Genomic DNA, 16,955 nt, shown 5'->3' on the forward strand with positions numbered 1-16,955 from the left:
AATGGGATTGCTCGTAGTGACTTCTACACACAATAAAAAGCAAATATGTTTTTTAGTTAAATTTTCTTTGCTCTCTCTCTCTTTTACTGTGCTTCTTTTTTCTCTCACTGATTCTTCTTCTTCTTTTGAAGGTTTGAGTCAAAGTTCAATCTCCAACCAAAAAACCATTAAAAATCACTTTCTTCCGATAAATGCCTTAACATAAGGGTTGTAGTGGGCCTTTAGATATTTGTTTATGGCTCAGTTAACAAGGCCTCAATGAGTCCATGTCTATGGTTTGCAAAGCCCGAACTTATTTCTCGCAGTTAGATCTACAATATGATTCGCTGGTAACATTGGACAATATGATAACGAAAGTATAAAAAGGACATTCATTCATACAGTATATACAGAAATACAAATACGGGAAACGGACAACTGTTACGGCGACACTAAATGCCTCAATATGATTGGTGCAAAAAGTAAAGTAAAATAATAAAAGAAAAAGGTTATGAATGTGAAGGCATATTTTATGGGAATTATTTTTAATGGGGTGAAAAAGGGAGAAAAAATCAGATGAACAGGCTGTCTAGTTCTTGTGAACAAATGTGACTGACGACAACACTCTTTGTCCTTTTGCCTCTCTCTCTCTCTCTTCCACCAGCAAACCATTACTCATCTCTCTCCTCCGTGACTCCGTCTTCCATTGCTGTAAACACTCAATTCCTCGATTCAATTCTTCCCTTTTTCGCTTGAAACCAACCACAAAGCTCCAATCTTTACTCGAAACCCAACACAAAGTTTCAACCTTTACCATTCTTGAAGTCTCCACGGCGAGTTTGTACTGAGTCACACGTCTCCGACTCGCCCTGGAGAGGCGAAGAAGAAGAAGAAACCCAACAATGGGGTTTCTCCAGGTGCTTCTCTTTCTCCACCTCTTTCAAAAACTCTCTGCTCAGTCTCCTCCGACCAATAATGCGACTTCTCTCGACGCCCTTCTCCAAGATTACTCCTTTAGAGCCTTCGTTCGTCGTCCTCGCACCGGCATTCTCTACGACGCCGCCACCGTTCCTTCCGATTTAACCGGGATCAAACTCTCCGCGGTGAGACTCAGAAGCGGAAGCTTGAGAAAACACGGAGTAACTTCTCTCAAAGAGTTCTCAATTCCGAAAGGCGTAATCGTGAAGCCGTACGTGACAAGACTCGTCCTTGTTTATCAGAACTTAGCTAACTACTCTCGCTTGTATTACCCTTTGTCTGGCTATGACTACGTCGCTCCTGTGCTGGGTCTTCTCGCTTACGACGCCAAGAATCTCTCCGCCGTTAACTTGCCGGAGTTCGAGTTAACGGCGTCTAATGATCCCATTAGGATTGGTTTCACTGATCTCGAACGTATCCCGCAAGGGTCTAGCGCTAAGTGCGTTAGTTTTGATTTGCGAGGGAAAGCGAGTTTCAAGGACTCGGTTCAGCCTGGAAACACTTGCGAGACTGATCGTCAGGGACATTTCTCTGTTGTTGTGAAGTCTGTAGCCTCTGCTCCGTCACCAAGCGAGGGAAGGACGAAGAAGAAGAAGAAGAAGGAGAGCTCTGAGGAAAGTTCAAGGACTTGGATCATTGTTGGATCGGTGGTTGGTGGGTTGATACTTTTGGGGCTGTTGGTGTTTCTTGTTTTGAGGTGTCGGAGTTACAAGAAGGAGGAGAAGATTAGGGAGATGGAGAGAGCTGGAGAGACAGGGGAAGCTCTTAGGATGACTCAGGTCGGAGAGACAAGAGCACCGACTGCTACTACGACTCGTACACAACCAATGCTTGAAACCGAATACGCAGCTTAGATTTGATTGTGTGTTTTGTGTACATCTTCATCATTGTTAGACTTCAGCTTTTGATCCATCTGTTACTGTCTCCCTGGTAAAGTGTTTTTCTGATTACTTTTTTTTTTAGTTGTGGTTAGCAAGTTGATACGTACATTCATCTTGTTTCTCTACGAGAGTGATTTAAGGAAATAAGCATTATTGTTTCTTCTCTTTGTCTTCAACTTCGGTGGAAGATATGGATTGTTTCTGGAGTACACTAGATTCTTTTTTTAATAATGTTAAACATCTTTTGTCTGCCAAGCAGACAGCTTAAGAAGATGATGCTCCATTCTCAAGTTTTTGAGTTTAGCATTCTTCAAATGGTAGTAGTGTGTCCTTGAGATTCAATTGTATTGTTGTTGTTGTTATAGCTACGAGTGAGCTTCATGCAACTTGTTCATCCTAACAAGGTCTCTATTAGAGATAATACCACTTCTTCCTTTATAGTTCTTCTGTCATGGCTTGCAATGCAGGCCTCATGTATACTACAGAAGCTGTTTCATGTTGCAACATTTATGTTTTCAATTCAGAATTGTTGCTCTTCAGAAGACAAAGTTATTGTTCTCATGCTGCAGCTACAAATCTTTGCTCTGAACACCAGAGCTGGCAGAAAAGTGCGGAGTCAAATGTGAATAAATGAATGGATTAGCCTAGCTTTTGGGGTCTTCTTGTGCTATAATGCATATATATTCATGTCAATAACAACAATATCATGACAACAGTGTTAATGTACTCTTGACTTCTGCAGATATCTGTAGATTCTTGATCAATCCGGTTGTTTATGTCATCATTGCCAGATCTTAATATCTGGATTCGGAAGTGAAGTCAAGGTGCATTGTACAGAATGTTGTATTAATTGTGTTCCAAGGACATCCAAATGATTGCCAAAAGGAAACTATTGTTGTAGAATATTCGTCTCTTTTGTTCTCTGCTGTACTTTGGTTAAGCGAGAAGAGAAAATCTAAAAGGCATCAACATCAAAGTGAGAGGTCTCAACGGTTAAATAAAAAACAATCTTCGTTTTCACTAAAGCGCAACCAGATTCCTTATTAGGATTGGTCTTTTAACTTTCCTTGCTTATAGTCAGATAAAATCCTATTGATAATGGAATGGTGTTTCTAAAATACTACAGCACATAAAAAGCAAACGAAAGATCATCTCTCTGTTTTTCTCTCTGCCTCAGGAGCTGCAACTTGATTTAAAGTGAATCTACACGAGACATTTTTGGTTGGTACGAGCAACTTGATGGCATGAAACAAAAGTTCCTCTGAACAATGTAATTAAAAAAATGGGTTGCGTTACAAGAATGGACCATTGCGAAAAGAAAAAAAAAATCAGAACTGAGCCCACTTGAAAGGGACATAGCGAGAGAGGACCTCATGTGAATCTGCAAGCAGAGAGACAGAAGCTTTGACCTTTATTATCAGGCACAGCAATAAAACCATGTGATTCATCAGCACGAGCTTCGCTGGACTCAACTATCTTCAAGGTCTCCCCGTTCCCATCTAATATACACTCACAACTATGTACACATCAGATCCTACTCCCAGCAAATCGAGAATGTAATTCCTCTTTCTTTCTATCGGCACTGTAAAAGCTTTCGACGAGCCCATTTTTCAAGATAATTATTCATTCACACTAGAAGAGTTGCAAGTTTCAGTGTATTATCATACAACTTATGTATTTATCACAAACAGAGATAATGTTATAACCAAATGCCATTACGGTCTGAATTCTGAAAGCAGGAAAAAAAAAAAAGAAATCAAACGGGAATAACAGTATGAAACTCTTCAGTTTCTTCTTCTTCTTCTGGAATACCCTTTATATTATTGTGTGAGCACAAGTATTCACCTTAACCTCCTACATCACATTAACATGTTACTCAGAGTTAGCCAAAAAAGAGAAAAACAGAAAGCAGCAGGAAGATTTTCTAGAAAGAAAAATCACTACCCTAGAGCTTAGCCATGACAAAGAGATAAGATAGATAACAGTCACTACTTCAAGCAAAAGACAACAAAAAAAAAAACCATCCACAAGCTTCCAGAGGCAAAGATCTAAACAGAAATCTATCGATCATGAATCACTAATTTCCCTCGAAGGACTTCTATACACAAGAGTAGCAACCAAACCCAGTACAAGGAAGCTTCAAACTGACAAAAAGATAAACAGTAGCGCATATCTACTTGTCCTTAAATCCCACAAAGTCTGTCTTTTTAAATCTCTTTAAAGCATATTCATTTTCAAGAGCCCAAAAGAACAAAAGAGCTATTCAGTGACTGATCACAAATTTTAATAGCTTGTGAAACAACAAAACTAGTGCATACGGAAGATTGATTCGAATAAGCCACTTAGAGATTCAACACAGACCTGAGGGGGATCATGAGGAAGGAGATGCGGCTTTCTCGACGACTTTCTTGTCGCGTCTCTCCATAGCAACATCCCATTCATCGTGCCCGATGTGCTTCGGCTGCTCAATCCCCCAAAAAAAAAAACTCAAATTCGGGATCCAATGAAAGAAAGAAAGGGGGAAGAAAAGTCATACGCGGCCATGATAAGCTTTGTGGATGTAGTACTGAGAGTTTCCCATGATGCAGAGCATCCCTCCGATGATTCCCAGAGGCAGAGCCGCTTCTAGCCACACCAACGACATCTTCTTCTTCTTCCTCTTCTCTTTCACTTCTCTGATTTAAAGATCCACTCCAAAACTTCACCAACTAAATTAATTATCTCCATCACTGACCCAATTAATGGGCTTTGGGCTTTTAAGATTTGACCTTTGTGGGCGTAACTCTTAAAGCCCAGTACATCTAAGTCCAGCGTTTTTTTTCAGATGGGAACCATGCATGGGGGAAATCGGCCAATTCCTACATCAACTAAGGACCGCGGTCCCGATCAGGACACGTACTACATACCTGTGCTAAAACATACATCAATTAGGGGGATTTGAACCCGAGTTCATCACTTGATAGCAGATTTCCTCAACCAGTAGGCCACACAATATATTTGTTTATGATATTTATTGTATCTTACTTATATCTAATATATTTTGTTCATATATATTTCTAATTATCTAGAATTAGTTCCACAATATATATATAAATTCTAAGGATTGTGTTTGATTACTTTGTTTTTATTGTGTTCTAAAATTTCTTTAAAAAATTATTTTTAAAATTTTAAAGTAGAAAAAGTATTTTGAAAATTTAAAAATAAAATACTAAAAAAATGAAAATAAATTTCAAAAAATTATTATAAAAAGTCTGAATTTGAAAACATATAAATCAAAACTATTTCATATATATTTTATTTATTTATTTATATTATTTATTATTTATTTAAATAATATTTGTACTTTAAATATATTTATATAAATAACTATTTATATTTAAACAATTGTGAAATTATTAAATAATAATAAATAAAAATAAAAAAAATAAAATAAAAATATAAACGAAAAATATTTTTGAATAGTTTCAAGTTATATGTTTTAAAATTCAAACTTTTTATAAAAACTTTCGAAAGTTTTTCATTTTTTAAAAAACTTTTTCCTATTTTCTTTTTATATTTTAAATAAATAATAATAATATATATAATATATATATATCTACGAAATAGTTTGGATTTATATGTTTTCAAATTTAAAATTTTTATAATAATTTTTGGAAATTTATTTCAATTTTTCGTATTTTCTTTTTAAATTTTGAAAATAATTTTTCTATTCTAAAAATTTTTATTTTGAAATTGTAAAAAACATTTAGAACACAATAAAAACAAGGTAATCAAACACAATTCTTAGAATTTATATATATTTTATGGAACAAATTCTAGATAATTAGAAATATATATGAACAAAATATATTAGATTTAAGTAAGACACAATAGATATCATAAACAATTATCTTGTGTGGCCTAGTAGTTGAGGAAATCTGCTACCAAGTGGTTAACTCGGGTTCGATTCCCTGTAACAACATGTTTTAATTTTTTAAAAAATTTAATTAAATAAAAGATAAAAGCCACATCAGCGTCCGTCAAAGCCACATCAACACCGTTACTTTTTGACTAACGGTATGACGGTCAAAGTATGAATTAACGTAAAAATCTTAGTTGATGTATGAAATTTAAAAAAGACGTTAATTGATGTATGTTTTAGCACAGGTATGTAGTATGTGTACTGATCGGGACCGCGGTCCTCAGTTGGTGTAGGAATTGGCCGATTTCCCCATGCATGGTCTCGGTTGAGACTTGAGACGACACGAGACACAACCGATCAAATCCACAACCCAACCCAATCCAGACACTAAACTATATTTCCAAGTGACAGATCCAGCAAAATCGAATGAAAGGACCAGAGCCAATAACTATTACCAACCGAATCCCCCGACCTATACGCATGTTTTTTTTTCTGGAACAACCTATAGGCTATAGCCATGTTTATTGTTTTATTCATCAACATTACCAAGAAATCAAACTCAGCAAAAGTTCTTAAATTACGAATGATAAAGAAAGGGCAAACACTCTCAAGTATTATAAATAATTGTCAAAAGTATTGCTGTTATTCTTTTGTTTTTTCCAGTAGATTAGAGCTTAAACAAAAGCCCTATCTACTTAATGGAATCTCACACACTCAAAACATATCCTACTAATATCCGACAAAGTTTGTATAGACACACTGAGTTAAAAAGGGTCATCAAGTATTATATCTATCTTACAACATAGAATCAGAGACTCACAAGAGGAGTCTCTTACTTTTCATCAACTCAAATCATCTAACGGCCTCAGGCGCAGAATTGCAGTAAGGAGTGTGCAAGCAGACCAGTCTAGTGAAAGTCAGACACACAACAGCACACGCAACTCCCAGCACCATCCCCACACTGCCTTTCTTTCTCTCTAACCTCACCGCTCTCTTTATCACCTGCCAGAAGCTAGGCAGCAATCCACCGCACGCCACCATCATCACGTGGTCCAGTCCGCTGTAATCTATCCCGGCTAGTATGGATCCTATAGCCGATACAGGTCCCACAAACCCGACCAAAGCTGCAGCTGCAAGAGCCGCGTGCCAGCTGTCTGTAGCACCAAAGACGCAGCTTGCAACCGCTGTCCCTCTTGGGAGCCCGTGTAAGGAAACAGGGAGTACCATGTGTCTGCCTAGCCCATAAGCATTTGGAGCAGCGACCCCTAGAGCAAGCCCCTCGGCTAGTGCGTGGAACCCAACCGCTCCACACGCTAACAGCGACTGGAGCGTTATCGCACTGGCTGGAAAATTAGTTCCTGTGGTGATTAAACTACCAGCCCGGGACTTTTTACCACAAGTAATCTTCAGGATGGTTGAGCTTGTGAAATGGCTCAGTGCGGCTCCAACAGCGAGTAGACTAAACAGAGGGATGAATCCCATTTTTGCAGAGAGCAGTAGTTGAAGCGGACGCCAGAGACCGAGGACAAACGCAATGCCTGAGGCTACTCCCATGAGAAGGGCGTGCTGGAGATGGAAGGTGAGTGCCGATGCAACCAGAAACACTCCCCCAAGCAATGGGCCTAGACCAAAGAGAAGTGATACAAAGAAGCCAGAAGCATCCTCTGAGCTGCAGATTGGAGAATTTAGTTAAATTTAAGAACACAATCAAATGCAACATCTTATAAAATTCCATTGTTTTACTTGTAATCATGCGTGAAGTTCTCGAACAGAGTGCTGAGAGCTTCCATGGATGCTACTGATATTGTGGCTGAAGAGGCTACTTGCGACGGAGACGCTTCCTGTTGTGTGGTTACAGAGAATGAGAAATTTAAGTCAAGTCATCTTCCTGAGATAATGAACATCAAAACAAAATGCAAATTCACCTTGAATGCATCAGGAAGCACTTCAGCAATAACCATCCAAATCATACACCCAGCCGCAAACCCAGTGCAGAAAGGCAAAAACTTGCTAAACGCATCCGCACATAGAAAAGCTGGCACTGCAACGATAGGCTGGTAAAAGAATCAAACAAGAATATAATCAGTACAAAGAAATAAGATCACAGTGTACATCAATGGATTACTTACCTGAGGTAAGGATGTGATTATACTCCAGAGCATGGCGTTTTGTGGAGAGACACCCCTTGATGCAAGCACCATGCTAACAGCCAACCCTTCTGGAATATTATGAACTGCTATGGCTAAAGTGACCAAAAGCCCTTGACTAAAACCTTTTGAACCAGCAAACGAAACACCAACCCCTGATCCTTCCCCGAAAGAATGAAGTGTCATAATACCTATGACGAGAACAACTTTGGCTGCATCTGCACCTTTAATGTCCAGCATGCTAACCTCACCATATTGTTCAAGAAACTGCATAATGTAAAGTGAGTTTTCAATTATGAGACTTCATGCAACTTGCAGAGCCAAAGAATCAGATTCGAGCTACCTGCTTGCAGAGCCAAATGAACAAAGCACCGGCGAGAATCCCAGAAACAACCCAGTTTCCAGAACCATGCTCCTGTCCCTCCTTCACAAGATCAAAGCTAGCGGCCAACATCACCCCAGCCGCCATGCCGTTGCATATCCCGGCCCATTGAGGATCAAGCTCAACAAAGAAGAAAGGCACTGCACCTAACCCAGTGGCAGCAGCCATCGCCAACGTAAACAACGCAACCGTCGAGACAGAGACTTTGCTGTGACTCCCTCCTCCTCTCTTCTCACCCATTCCAACATCACGTAACGTTTTCTCCACACCGCTTCCATCGATAACATTCCGTCCCATGTCTTTATGAGGAGCAGTTCTTACTTTATGCGAGATCTCCCACTGAGAGTCTGCGTCAGTGTTCCCAACGAACACAGCGACGAATAAGAATAGAAGTAGCATGAGTTTTGTGCAGCCTGGACGCATCATTTTTTGATGCTGCTCGCAGATATAAACGAAGACCAAACAAAACTCTGGAGGCTTTGGAGAATCAAAACTGCATCAAGAGGATGTCACTGTTTCCTGTTTTTAACACATCACAAGAACCAATTTTTAACCCACTGTAACAACTGTAACTGTGAAAAAAAAAAAAAAAAAACTAAAACTCATCAAAGCAGATGATTATGTTTCCTATATCATCAAAACATTGTCTTTTGGGTGAAATCATATAAATCAAATAGAAACTAGATAAAAGGAAAAGTGCCATCAATAAAGCAGCAAACTTTATCAATCAGAATCCCTAACCAAATCACAATTCGCGAACCCAATTGCAGAATTTTCCACGATTCGATCCAATCAATAGATTCTATATACCCATACGAACCCCAGATCGCAGAACTCACCAGAACACACGGTAGGAAAAAAATCGGAGGTTTGGAAAATGTTGGATCCGGTGTACATGAAGCGAGATTCGAGGCGATGAAGAAGGAATTGTGATAAGGATGGATGAAATGAAAAGCTTTGGACTGCGTTTGATCCCCTTCTCGCTTAGGAGAGACTTTTGGGATCAATCATATTCAAGTAGTCAAAGAATTAGCCCACAGATATTCATTCACAAAAAAAAGAAAAATTAGCCCACAGATTTAAATATTTTATAAAGAAAAATATTTCATTTTTTAAAACTAAGGTAATTGTAAGTAAGTCCCTCAAGTTTTGTTAACCTCTTAAAAGAGTCGGTAACTCTGTAAATAGATGAAATTGACGTCAACAATGTTAGCTAGGTTTGAAGCTTCGTGTTGGGAGAATACCACTTATTTTCTTTCTGATCGTGAGTTCACGTCTGCTGTTTATATATCTATTGCATTGACCTAAACTTGATAAACGAGTAAACTGGGGCTTCTAACTCAGATGTTAAAGGGCGCACGGCTGTGAGTTCTGCTACATGAGTTCGAAACCCGACCACTAGGGGATTTACATGCGGCCCTCCAGTGCTCGAGATCGAAGACCGTTCACGGTAAGCCACATGGTGACGTCCTAGCAGCGTCTTTGCTTGTTTCGGTCTCTAGTTTAAACCACTACGGTAGGACCAAGATACTCGGTTATCAAAAATAAAAATAAAAATAAAAAATAAACGAATATAACTATATAGTCATACTTGTTTTGTATGATATTTTACTTTTACATCTCAACGTTACACTAACAACTTAATGAAGTATGTTGCCGACAAGAAAATAAAAAGCTGTAGACATCATCAACTTTGGCTGATGGATGTGTATATAAATGAAAAGCATGATAAACTACAACAAGAACGTACCAAAGCAAAATCACATTGATGCATTATGTATGTGATTGAGATATATATTTCCCAACAGGCAACAATAGACCATTTAAATATGTCATTTGCTATTTGTTTGTTCTTCTTTTGCGGGTTTTGGTCTGCCAGCGAATTTCCTTTGCTCAGTTCTCAATCCATGTTTGTTTCAACAAGTTAATAGTGGACAAAACTCTATTCGAGGATCTAATGGTTTATCATTCATGGTACTTTTGATAGTTTAGAGAGGCATGAAGATACAAAAACCATAAAATCATATAATCATTGAAATCTCCGGAACTTTGTAGTTATCAAATCGATACAAAAAAAAAATCTTAGTATTATTCTTCCCCAGCCGTTAATGTATACAATGATTTTATTTGAAACGAAGAAATGTATGACAATGGCATCATTACACGGTTATAGTCGACACCCAAGCTTAACATGCTACAAACATGTTCTGTAGATATTTGGGGCGTTCTTGTTAATATCATACTTCTGTACATTTTTTTTGAAGAAAACTTCTATACATTTATTGTGAAAATATTCCATTGTGCTAAAAATCAAACGCACAAGATCTTTAGACGCATCAACAATGTTCATATATATATATATATATATATATATATATATATAACCCCATACTGGAAAAGTGGTCAACATATAAAATATCAGTTCGAATCTTAGCGAGTTAGCGATTGTTATATCAGATATGAACCACCAACCAACCAATCATGTCCAGACAAGTGAATAGACGAGCAACTTCAGTCTCTTGTATAATATTTTACATTTTATTACCCAAGAATAATAATTATGTGGTATAGAAAGCTGCACATAATCGACGTTGGCTAATGGACATGCATATAAATGAAAAATCAAGAGAAACTACAACAAGAACGCACCAAAAGAAAAACAAACACACATAAGTGATTGAGTATGTCTGTCCCAAAAGTAGATTCTTTAAGCTATGCCCTTTGGTATATGTTTACTCTTCTTTGGTGGTTTTGGTCTGATCATTGCTTTCTTAATTCTTATTCCTTTTTTTTGAAAGAGAATCAATTCTTATTCCAATTTGTTAACCAAACTCGAAAAGTAGGTAATAAGTCTTTTGCTCTAACAAGTTGATAGTGATTCTGGACAAACATTTCACCAAAACAATAAGTTTGTTTCGAGGAAGTAATGTTTTCTTTTTTCATGTACGGTTTTAATAAACGTGACATTATCCTACCTTGAACTTGGTGCAATACAATTGAGAGAGCTGCAGTAAAGGGAATGTGTACGTCTCCAAGGTAGACCAACAATAATGTAGTCTTTATGGAGTTCCGTGCCGCACTCTCTTTAGCTTTTCTCACGTACCTTGTGAAATCATACTAATATAGAATATGCATCATTGCATATTTCTTTCTATAGACTGACTGACTGAGTAACATCTAGGTCGGTAGTAAAAAGACAAGAAAATTAAAAAAAAAAATATCTTCACCGTGAGGAAGGAGTTCTGACCAGGCCGGGACCAGCAGACGCTAATACTTGATGATGTTGTGTAAACCATCCCTCTAAGAATTCGAAATATGGCACAATAGATTTAACTCCTTACGATAAATCATTAACCCAATGCACCACTGGTGAAAAAGAAAAGTTTAAACTTAATTTAGGTAAACAATATATGTTTTTTTGGGTCAGAACCGGTTTTGGTAACTTTCAAAATTACAAAATCTCGGCTTGATTAGTTTTTAACTTTTAATTTTGTTTAATATCCTGTAAAGGAAAGTATTTGCATTTCAAAATCAAAGATGATCAGAACTATTTCCCTTTATGTCTTTTTGTAAATAAAGGCTTTCCTCCTTCACATCACTCGAGAATCTTTATTCTCTAATATACTTTCTTTACTTGCCAAGAATGCAACAGCGTCTGTGTTTTTGCACACAAAGCAAAGTTAATCATAGAGATAGAGACTTATCTCTAAAACCCCAAAAGACAGTATTGATTTAGTTAAAACGAGCTTCCACGCGATCTGGATCGAGAACAAGACAGTGTGGTTCAAGATGGCTGGTATTTCAAACAGACCTTTGTCTCTCTCTTCTTCCTCATCAACAAGCTCTACTCCTTGTTGTAACAGTCGCTCCTCTGTTCCTCCTCCCACCTTCTCCACCTGGTTCGTCTTTTCTCTACATCCCAAGACTGTCGTCTCTCTTTATAATCTGTATTGTTTCATTTTTCTCATATAGGCAAATGAAACATTGATATATATATGCATGGCTCCTTTTTTAAAAAAAAAGATATACATAAACATAAACATAGGTCATCAAAATTGTACAAAATAATTTATTTTTAAAAATCTTTACTAAATCGCATATCCCTTAAAACCTAAAGAATTGTCTCGGTTCATATAAACAAACGATTGAATTTGGTTTATATGAAAATTGCAGTATATTCTCTGATGTTGGTGGAGACGTCACTGTTGTTGTAGATGGAGAGTCTTTCCTACTCCACAAGGTTAGTGAAATGCAACACAAAACTCTTTTCTATTTTCAACAGTTTCTGAACAAATTCAAAAAAACATATTTGCAGTTTCCACTAGTAGCTCGGTGTGGGAAGATAAGAAAGATTATGAGAGATCTAAAGGACTCTTCTTCTTGTTCCACTATAGAGCTAAGAGACTTCCCTGGTGGACCTCTAACTTTCGAACTCGCCATGAAGTTCTGCTACGGCATCAACCTAGAGATCACTCCCTCCAACGTGGTGGAGCTCCGCTGCGCCGCAGGTTACCTAGAGATGACTGAGGAATACAAGGAAGATAATCTCATCGCTCGGACAGAGAGTTACCTCGACAAGACCGCTTTCCGCAACCTCAAGAAATCAGTCCAAGTGTTGACCTCGTGCGAGGCGCAAGAACTGTCTGAAACGTTCAAGATTCCTGATAGGTGCGTGGAAGCCATCGCTATGAACGCTTGCAGGGAGCAGTTAGTGTCAGGTTTTTCAGAGGAGCTCAAGGGGAGAGACTGCCTCGCGTGGTGGATCGAACAGCTCTCTGCTCTCGGTATTGATTACTACACACGAGTTGTGTCTGTGATGGCGAGAACAGGTGTTCGGTCGGAGAGTATCATAGCTTCTCTGATGCATTACTCTCAGGAAACGTTGAAGTGTATTGTCGACGGGAACTCTCAGGAGAAGAGGGAGATCGTTGAAGCTATTGTAACCCTATTGCCGAGTGACGAGAGAGGATCAATCATCCCTCTCAGTTTCCTCCTTGGAATGTTAAAGATTGGAATCACGTTAGACATAGAGGTCTCTTACAGGCTCGAGCTAGAAAGCAGAATAGGTCAGCAGTTAGAGAGCGTGTCTCTTGATGATCTGCTTATACCTAATTCTGTAGGAAGGGAAGAGTCTGTCTACGATGTTGATACTGTGCATAGGATACTAACATGCTTTCTTGAGAGGGTTGATGAAGAAGAAGATGAGGAGAGTGGTTATGATTCAGACTCCACTGGTCATCACCATGGTTCGTTGCTGAAAGTGGGAAGGATTATGGATGCGTATTTGGCTGAGATAGCACCGGATCCGTACCTGAGTCTACATAAGTTCACAGCTATTATAGAGAGGTTACCTGATTACGCACGGATCTTAGACGATGGGATCTACAGAGCCATTGACGTGTATCTCAAGGTAAGTATCTCTACAATGCAATAAACTAATCTGATTTTATCTATTTAAAACTCATAATTGTTAGTTCAGGAAGAATAACTGCAACTTATTAATCCATCAAGATAAATATTTTATGATATCACTTTTTATTTTATATATAGCATAGCACACAAGGGGAAAAATTCCAAAAAATAGCATCCATTAAAAATCTAAACTACATTATTTCATATTTAGGTTTAATGATCATCTTTTGGTTTAGAATTTGTTTAGTGAATAAGAAAAAAAAATATAGAGTTTAACTTAATTTAATCATTTATTATTTAAATAATGTCATTATAGGTTTAACAACTTTTTAAAAAATATCTACAAAATTTTCGCATAAATGAATATATGTATAGATAAGATGTGATTTTGTAAATATTTATACTCATGCATGACCAAGAAATCATTTAATTTCTTTATATTATGAAAACATATGATTATTACTAATAATAATCAAATATGATATCATTTAGGCTCATCCATTAGTGACAGAAGAAGAACGCAAGAGTCTATGCAAGTTCATAGACTGCAACAAGCTTTCACAGGAGGCAAGCAACCACATGGCGCAAAACGACCGTCTTCCTGTGCAAATGGTGGTCCGAGTTCTCTATTCAGAACAGCTGCGAATGAAGAAAGCTTTGTCGGGAGACTCAGATGAAGGTGTACTAGATTTGTCTTCGGGAGTTCTGACCCGAGCGGTTTCTCCAAGAGACAACTATGCATCGCTGAGGAGAGAGAACAGAGAGTTGAAGCTGGAGATAGCGAGGATGAGAGTGAGAGTTAGCGAGCTGGAGAAGGAGCAAATGTTGATGAAACAGGGGATGTTGGAGAGGTCTGGTAATAGTGGTGGAACGTTCTTGACGTCATTGTCTAAAGGGATTGGGAAGATTGGGTTATTCGGTGGAGAAAACCGGCATAAGGTTAACCGGAAATCGAGGTCGGTATCGGAGAGAAAGACAAGTCGAAAGGGGTAGTAGAGTGATGATGATGAGGATGAGGATGACAAGTCGTAAGTAGTGTGAAACGTCAAGGTCTCTATATCTACAGAGAGGGACATAGTCACATGTAGAGGGTGGTGTAATGGGCCGAATAGAGTGTGAAGTAGGCCCATAATAGAACAAATGAGGTGTCGTTTTCAGCCTCTAGAAAACAAAGAAAACATGGGGTATAATTGTGGGTTGGGTCCAAGCCGTCCCTATCCTAAAATAAAAAATAGCCTTGGGCAGAGGCGGAACTAGTATAGAGGGAGAGGGGTCAGCTGACCCCACCTATTTAAAAAAAAATTATGTGTGTTTTCTTATTAAATAAATCATGTGACCCCATTAAAAAAAATCAAATGACCCCGAGAAAAAAGGTAAAAACAAACATAATTAAAACATTAATCATTATTTTTGGACTCAGTTATAGCCAAAATATTAACTTCGGGCTCAATTTTAGCTAAACCCACTTAATTAAATAAGAGAATAATTCATTTATGAATTTTCATTAATTATTATTAACTAACTAGGTGTTTTGTTACTAATAATTATTAATATACGTATTATGATTTAAACATTATAATAACTAAGTCTTTATATTCTTAATCATTTTAGTTTTCTTCGACTTTTATTTCGGTCTAATTCTCCTTGACACAAAATAAAACTATAAAACTATGAGACCATAAGAGCATAATTACATATCAAATATTCCACACAATAAAATAAAGTAAGAATATGAATTTTTTGGTCATTCTTAATATACTTTGTATTTTTGAACCAGAAACATGTATTAAGTTACAAAAAAACACTAAAACACACAAATCCAAGTAAGAACAAAATAAATAAAAAGTAAATAAAGTTCAATGATAATTCAGAAGAAAATATTTTTTAAAAAACTAATTGAGATAATGACAATATTTCATTGTTTTACTTAATCAATATATACGTTGAATTATCTTAATATTTCATAAGTTTACTTTTAATAAAATAAAAAATAGATAATGATAGTTTTATTATTTAAGTTAAATTTATGGCTAATTATATAAATTAAAAATATATTTACTTTTGCTGTTTTAGAAACTAAACCATTAAACACATGTTCATAACATGATTATTACATATACAACTCTCTAAACTTAATATCAAAGCATATTTGTGTTATAGATTAAACAGTAATAAAATATATACGTGAAATAACTTTCAAGTAATTCAGAATATCTAATTCATAATTCCAAATTCCATGTAATAAAACCTATTTGCTCATAATCTTTCAATCATATAAAGTTTAAAACATCTTATATCATATGAAAATAAGAATTGGTCTTAACTTTTTAAAAATAATTATTATTGTAATTCCAATTAGAAAGTTTGAAATAGGTATATTATTTAAATTAATAAATTAATGATTTAAGCTAAAACTAATAATAATTTTGTGAAATTTAAAATAATTATAATCATAATTCCAATTAGAAAGTTCAAAATATTTATATTATTTAAATTAATAAATTAATTAGAAAGTTCAAAATATTTATATTATCTAAATTAATAAAGTTATGATTTAATCTAAAAACTAATAAGAATATGAAAAATAAGCAAAATTAGCTAAAATCATGGAGAATGTGATAAATCAATAAAATCATTTCATAAATAATAAATTAATAAATTGATGATTTAATCTAAAAACTAATAAGAATATGACAAATAAGCAAAGTTAGCTAAAATCATGGAGAATGTGACAAATAAGCAAAATCACTTCATAAATAATAGTATAGATGTTTGTTTTCCTTGTTATTAGTGTTATCTTGCTTTCATGTCTTAATGTTCACTAACTTTTTTTTTCCAATATACCTTAATCTCTATAGATAGATCATATAATAAAATATATAAAATAAAATCAATCCATAGATAAAGTTATGTTTATATTTATAGTTTAATTTTCAACTTTAAATTGATAATACCTCAATTTCTGAAAAATATTTTAACTTTATTATTTATTTAATTAATTAGATTCAAATTATAATTAAATATCTAAATATAAATAAATATAAAAATATAATTTTGTATTATTAATTATTTTTAAAAAATTAACCCCGGTAGAAAAAATTTCTGGCTCCACCACTGGCCTTGGGTATAATCATTTGTATAAGTATAATTTTATTTTACACTAAAATTTAGTCACACAAAAACTAAAACCAACTATACATATATGAAAAAAAGTATACATATATGAGTCTTTCATATCTTTTGTAGAATTTCTAAAAGTCAAAACGGTTCTTCAT

At 36.0% G+C, this 16,955-nt stretch overlaps 3 protein-coding genes across 3 annotated transcripts; 2 read left to right on the forward strand and 1 right to left on the reverse strand.

The window, feature by feature from the left end:
* The first annotated feature begins 544 nt into the window (after positions 1–544).
* On the forward strand, positions 545–2,001 carry LOC108857671 (uncharacterized). Its single transcript, XM_018631682.2, has one exon. It carries the CDS (start codon positions 882–884, stop codon positions 1,809–1,811), a length of 930 nt encoding a protein of 309 aa, XP_018487184.1. The 5' UTR covers positions 545–881; the 3' UTR covers positions 1,812–2,001.
* A 4,329-nt stretch (positions 2,002–6,330) lies between these two features.
* LOC108862968 (putative zinc transporter At3g08650) lies at positions 6,331–9,315 on the reverse strand. The gene is made up of 6 exons (XM_018637243.2): positions 9,108–9,315; positions 8,230–8,787; positions 7,869–8,153; positions 7,665–7,793; positions 7,483–7,580; positions 6,331–7,408 (listed from the first exon to the last, which is right to left on the reverse strand). The coding sequence occupies exons 2-6, from the start codon at positions 8,692–8,694 to the stop codon at positions 6,592–6,594; spliced, it is 1,794 nt and encodes a 597-aa protein (XP_018492745.1). The 5' UTR covers positions 8,695–8,787; positions 9,108–9,315; the 3' UTR covers positions 6,331–6,591.
* Positions 9,316–11,841: 2,526 nt separating this feature from the next.
* On the forward strand, positions 11,842–14,924 carry LOC108856821 (putative BTB/POZ domain-containing protein At3g08660). Its single transcript, XM_018630715.2, has 4 exons — positions 11,842–12,167; positions 12,442–12,508; positions 12,584–13,678; positions 14,173–14,924. Exons 1-4 carry the CDS (start codon positions 12,058–12,060, stop codon positions 14,671–14,673), a joined length of 1,773 nt encoding a protein of 590 aa, XP_018486217.1. The 5' UTR covers positions 11,842–12,057; the 3' UTR covers positions 14,674–14,924.
* The last annotated feature ends 2,031 nt before the right edge of the window (positions 14,925–16,955 follow it).

Source organism: Raphanus sativus, chromosome 5 (genome assembly GCF_000801105.2).
Source record: "Raphanus sativus cultivar WK10039 chromosome 5, ASM80110v3, whole genome shotgun sequence".
Lineage (NCBI taxonomy): Eukaryota > Viridiplantae > Streptophyta > Magnoliopsida > Brassicales > Brassicaceae > Raphanus > Raphanus sativus.

Coding starts and splice junctions, on each gene's coding strand:
- LOC108857671 (XM_018631682.2), top strand. CDS start 882: ATGGGGTTTCTCCAGGTGCTTCTCTTTCTCCACCTCTTTCAAAAACTC.
- LOC108862968 (XM_018637243.2), bottom strand. CDS start 8,694: ATGATGCGTCCAGGCTGCACAAAACTCATGCTACTTCTATTCTTATTC. Junction 8,154..8,229: donor TCATTTGGCTCTGCAAGCAG/GTAGCTCGAATC, acceptor TACATTATGCAG/TTTCTTGAACAATATGGTGA. Junction 7,409..7,482: donor AACTTCACGCATGATTACAA/GTAAAACAATGG, acceptor TCCAATCTGCAG/CTCAGAGGATGCTTCTGGCT.
- LOC108856821 (XM_018630715.2), top strand. CDS start 12,058: ATGGCTGGTATTTCAAACAGACCTTTGTCTCTCTCTTCTTCCTCATCA. Junction 12,168..12,441: donor CCTCCCACCTTCTCCACCTG/GTTCGTCTTTTC, acceptor TGAAAATTGCAG/TATATTCTCTGATGTTGGTG. Junction 13,679..14,172: donor CCATTGACGTGTATCTCAAG/GTAAGTATCTCT, acceptor GATATCATTTAG/GCTCATCCATTAGTGACAGA.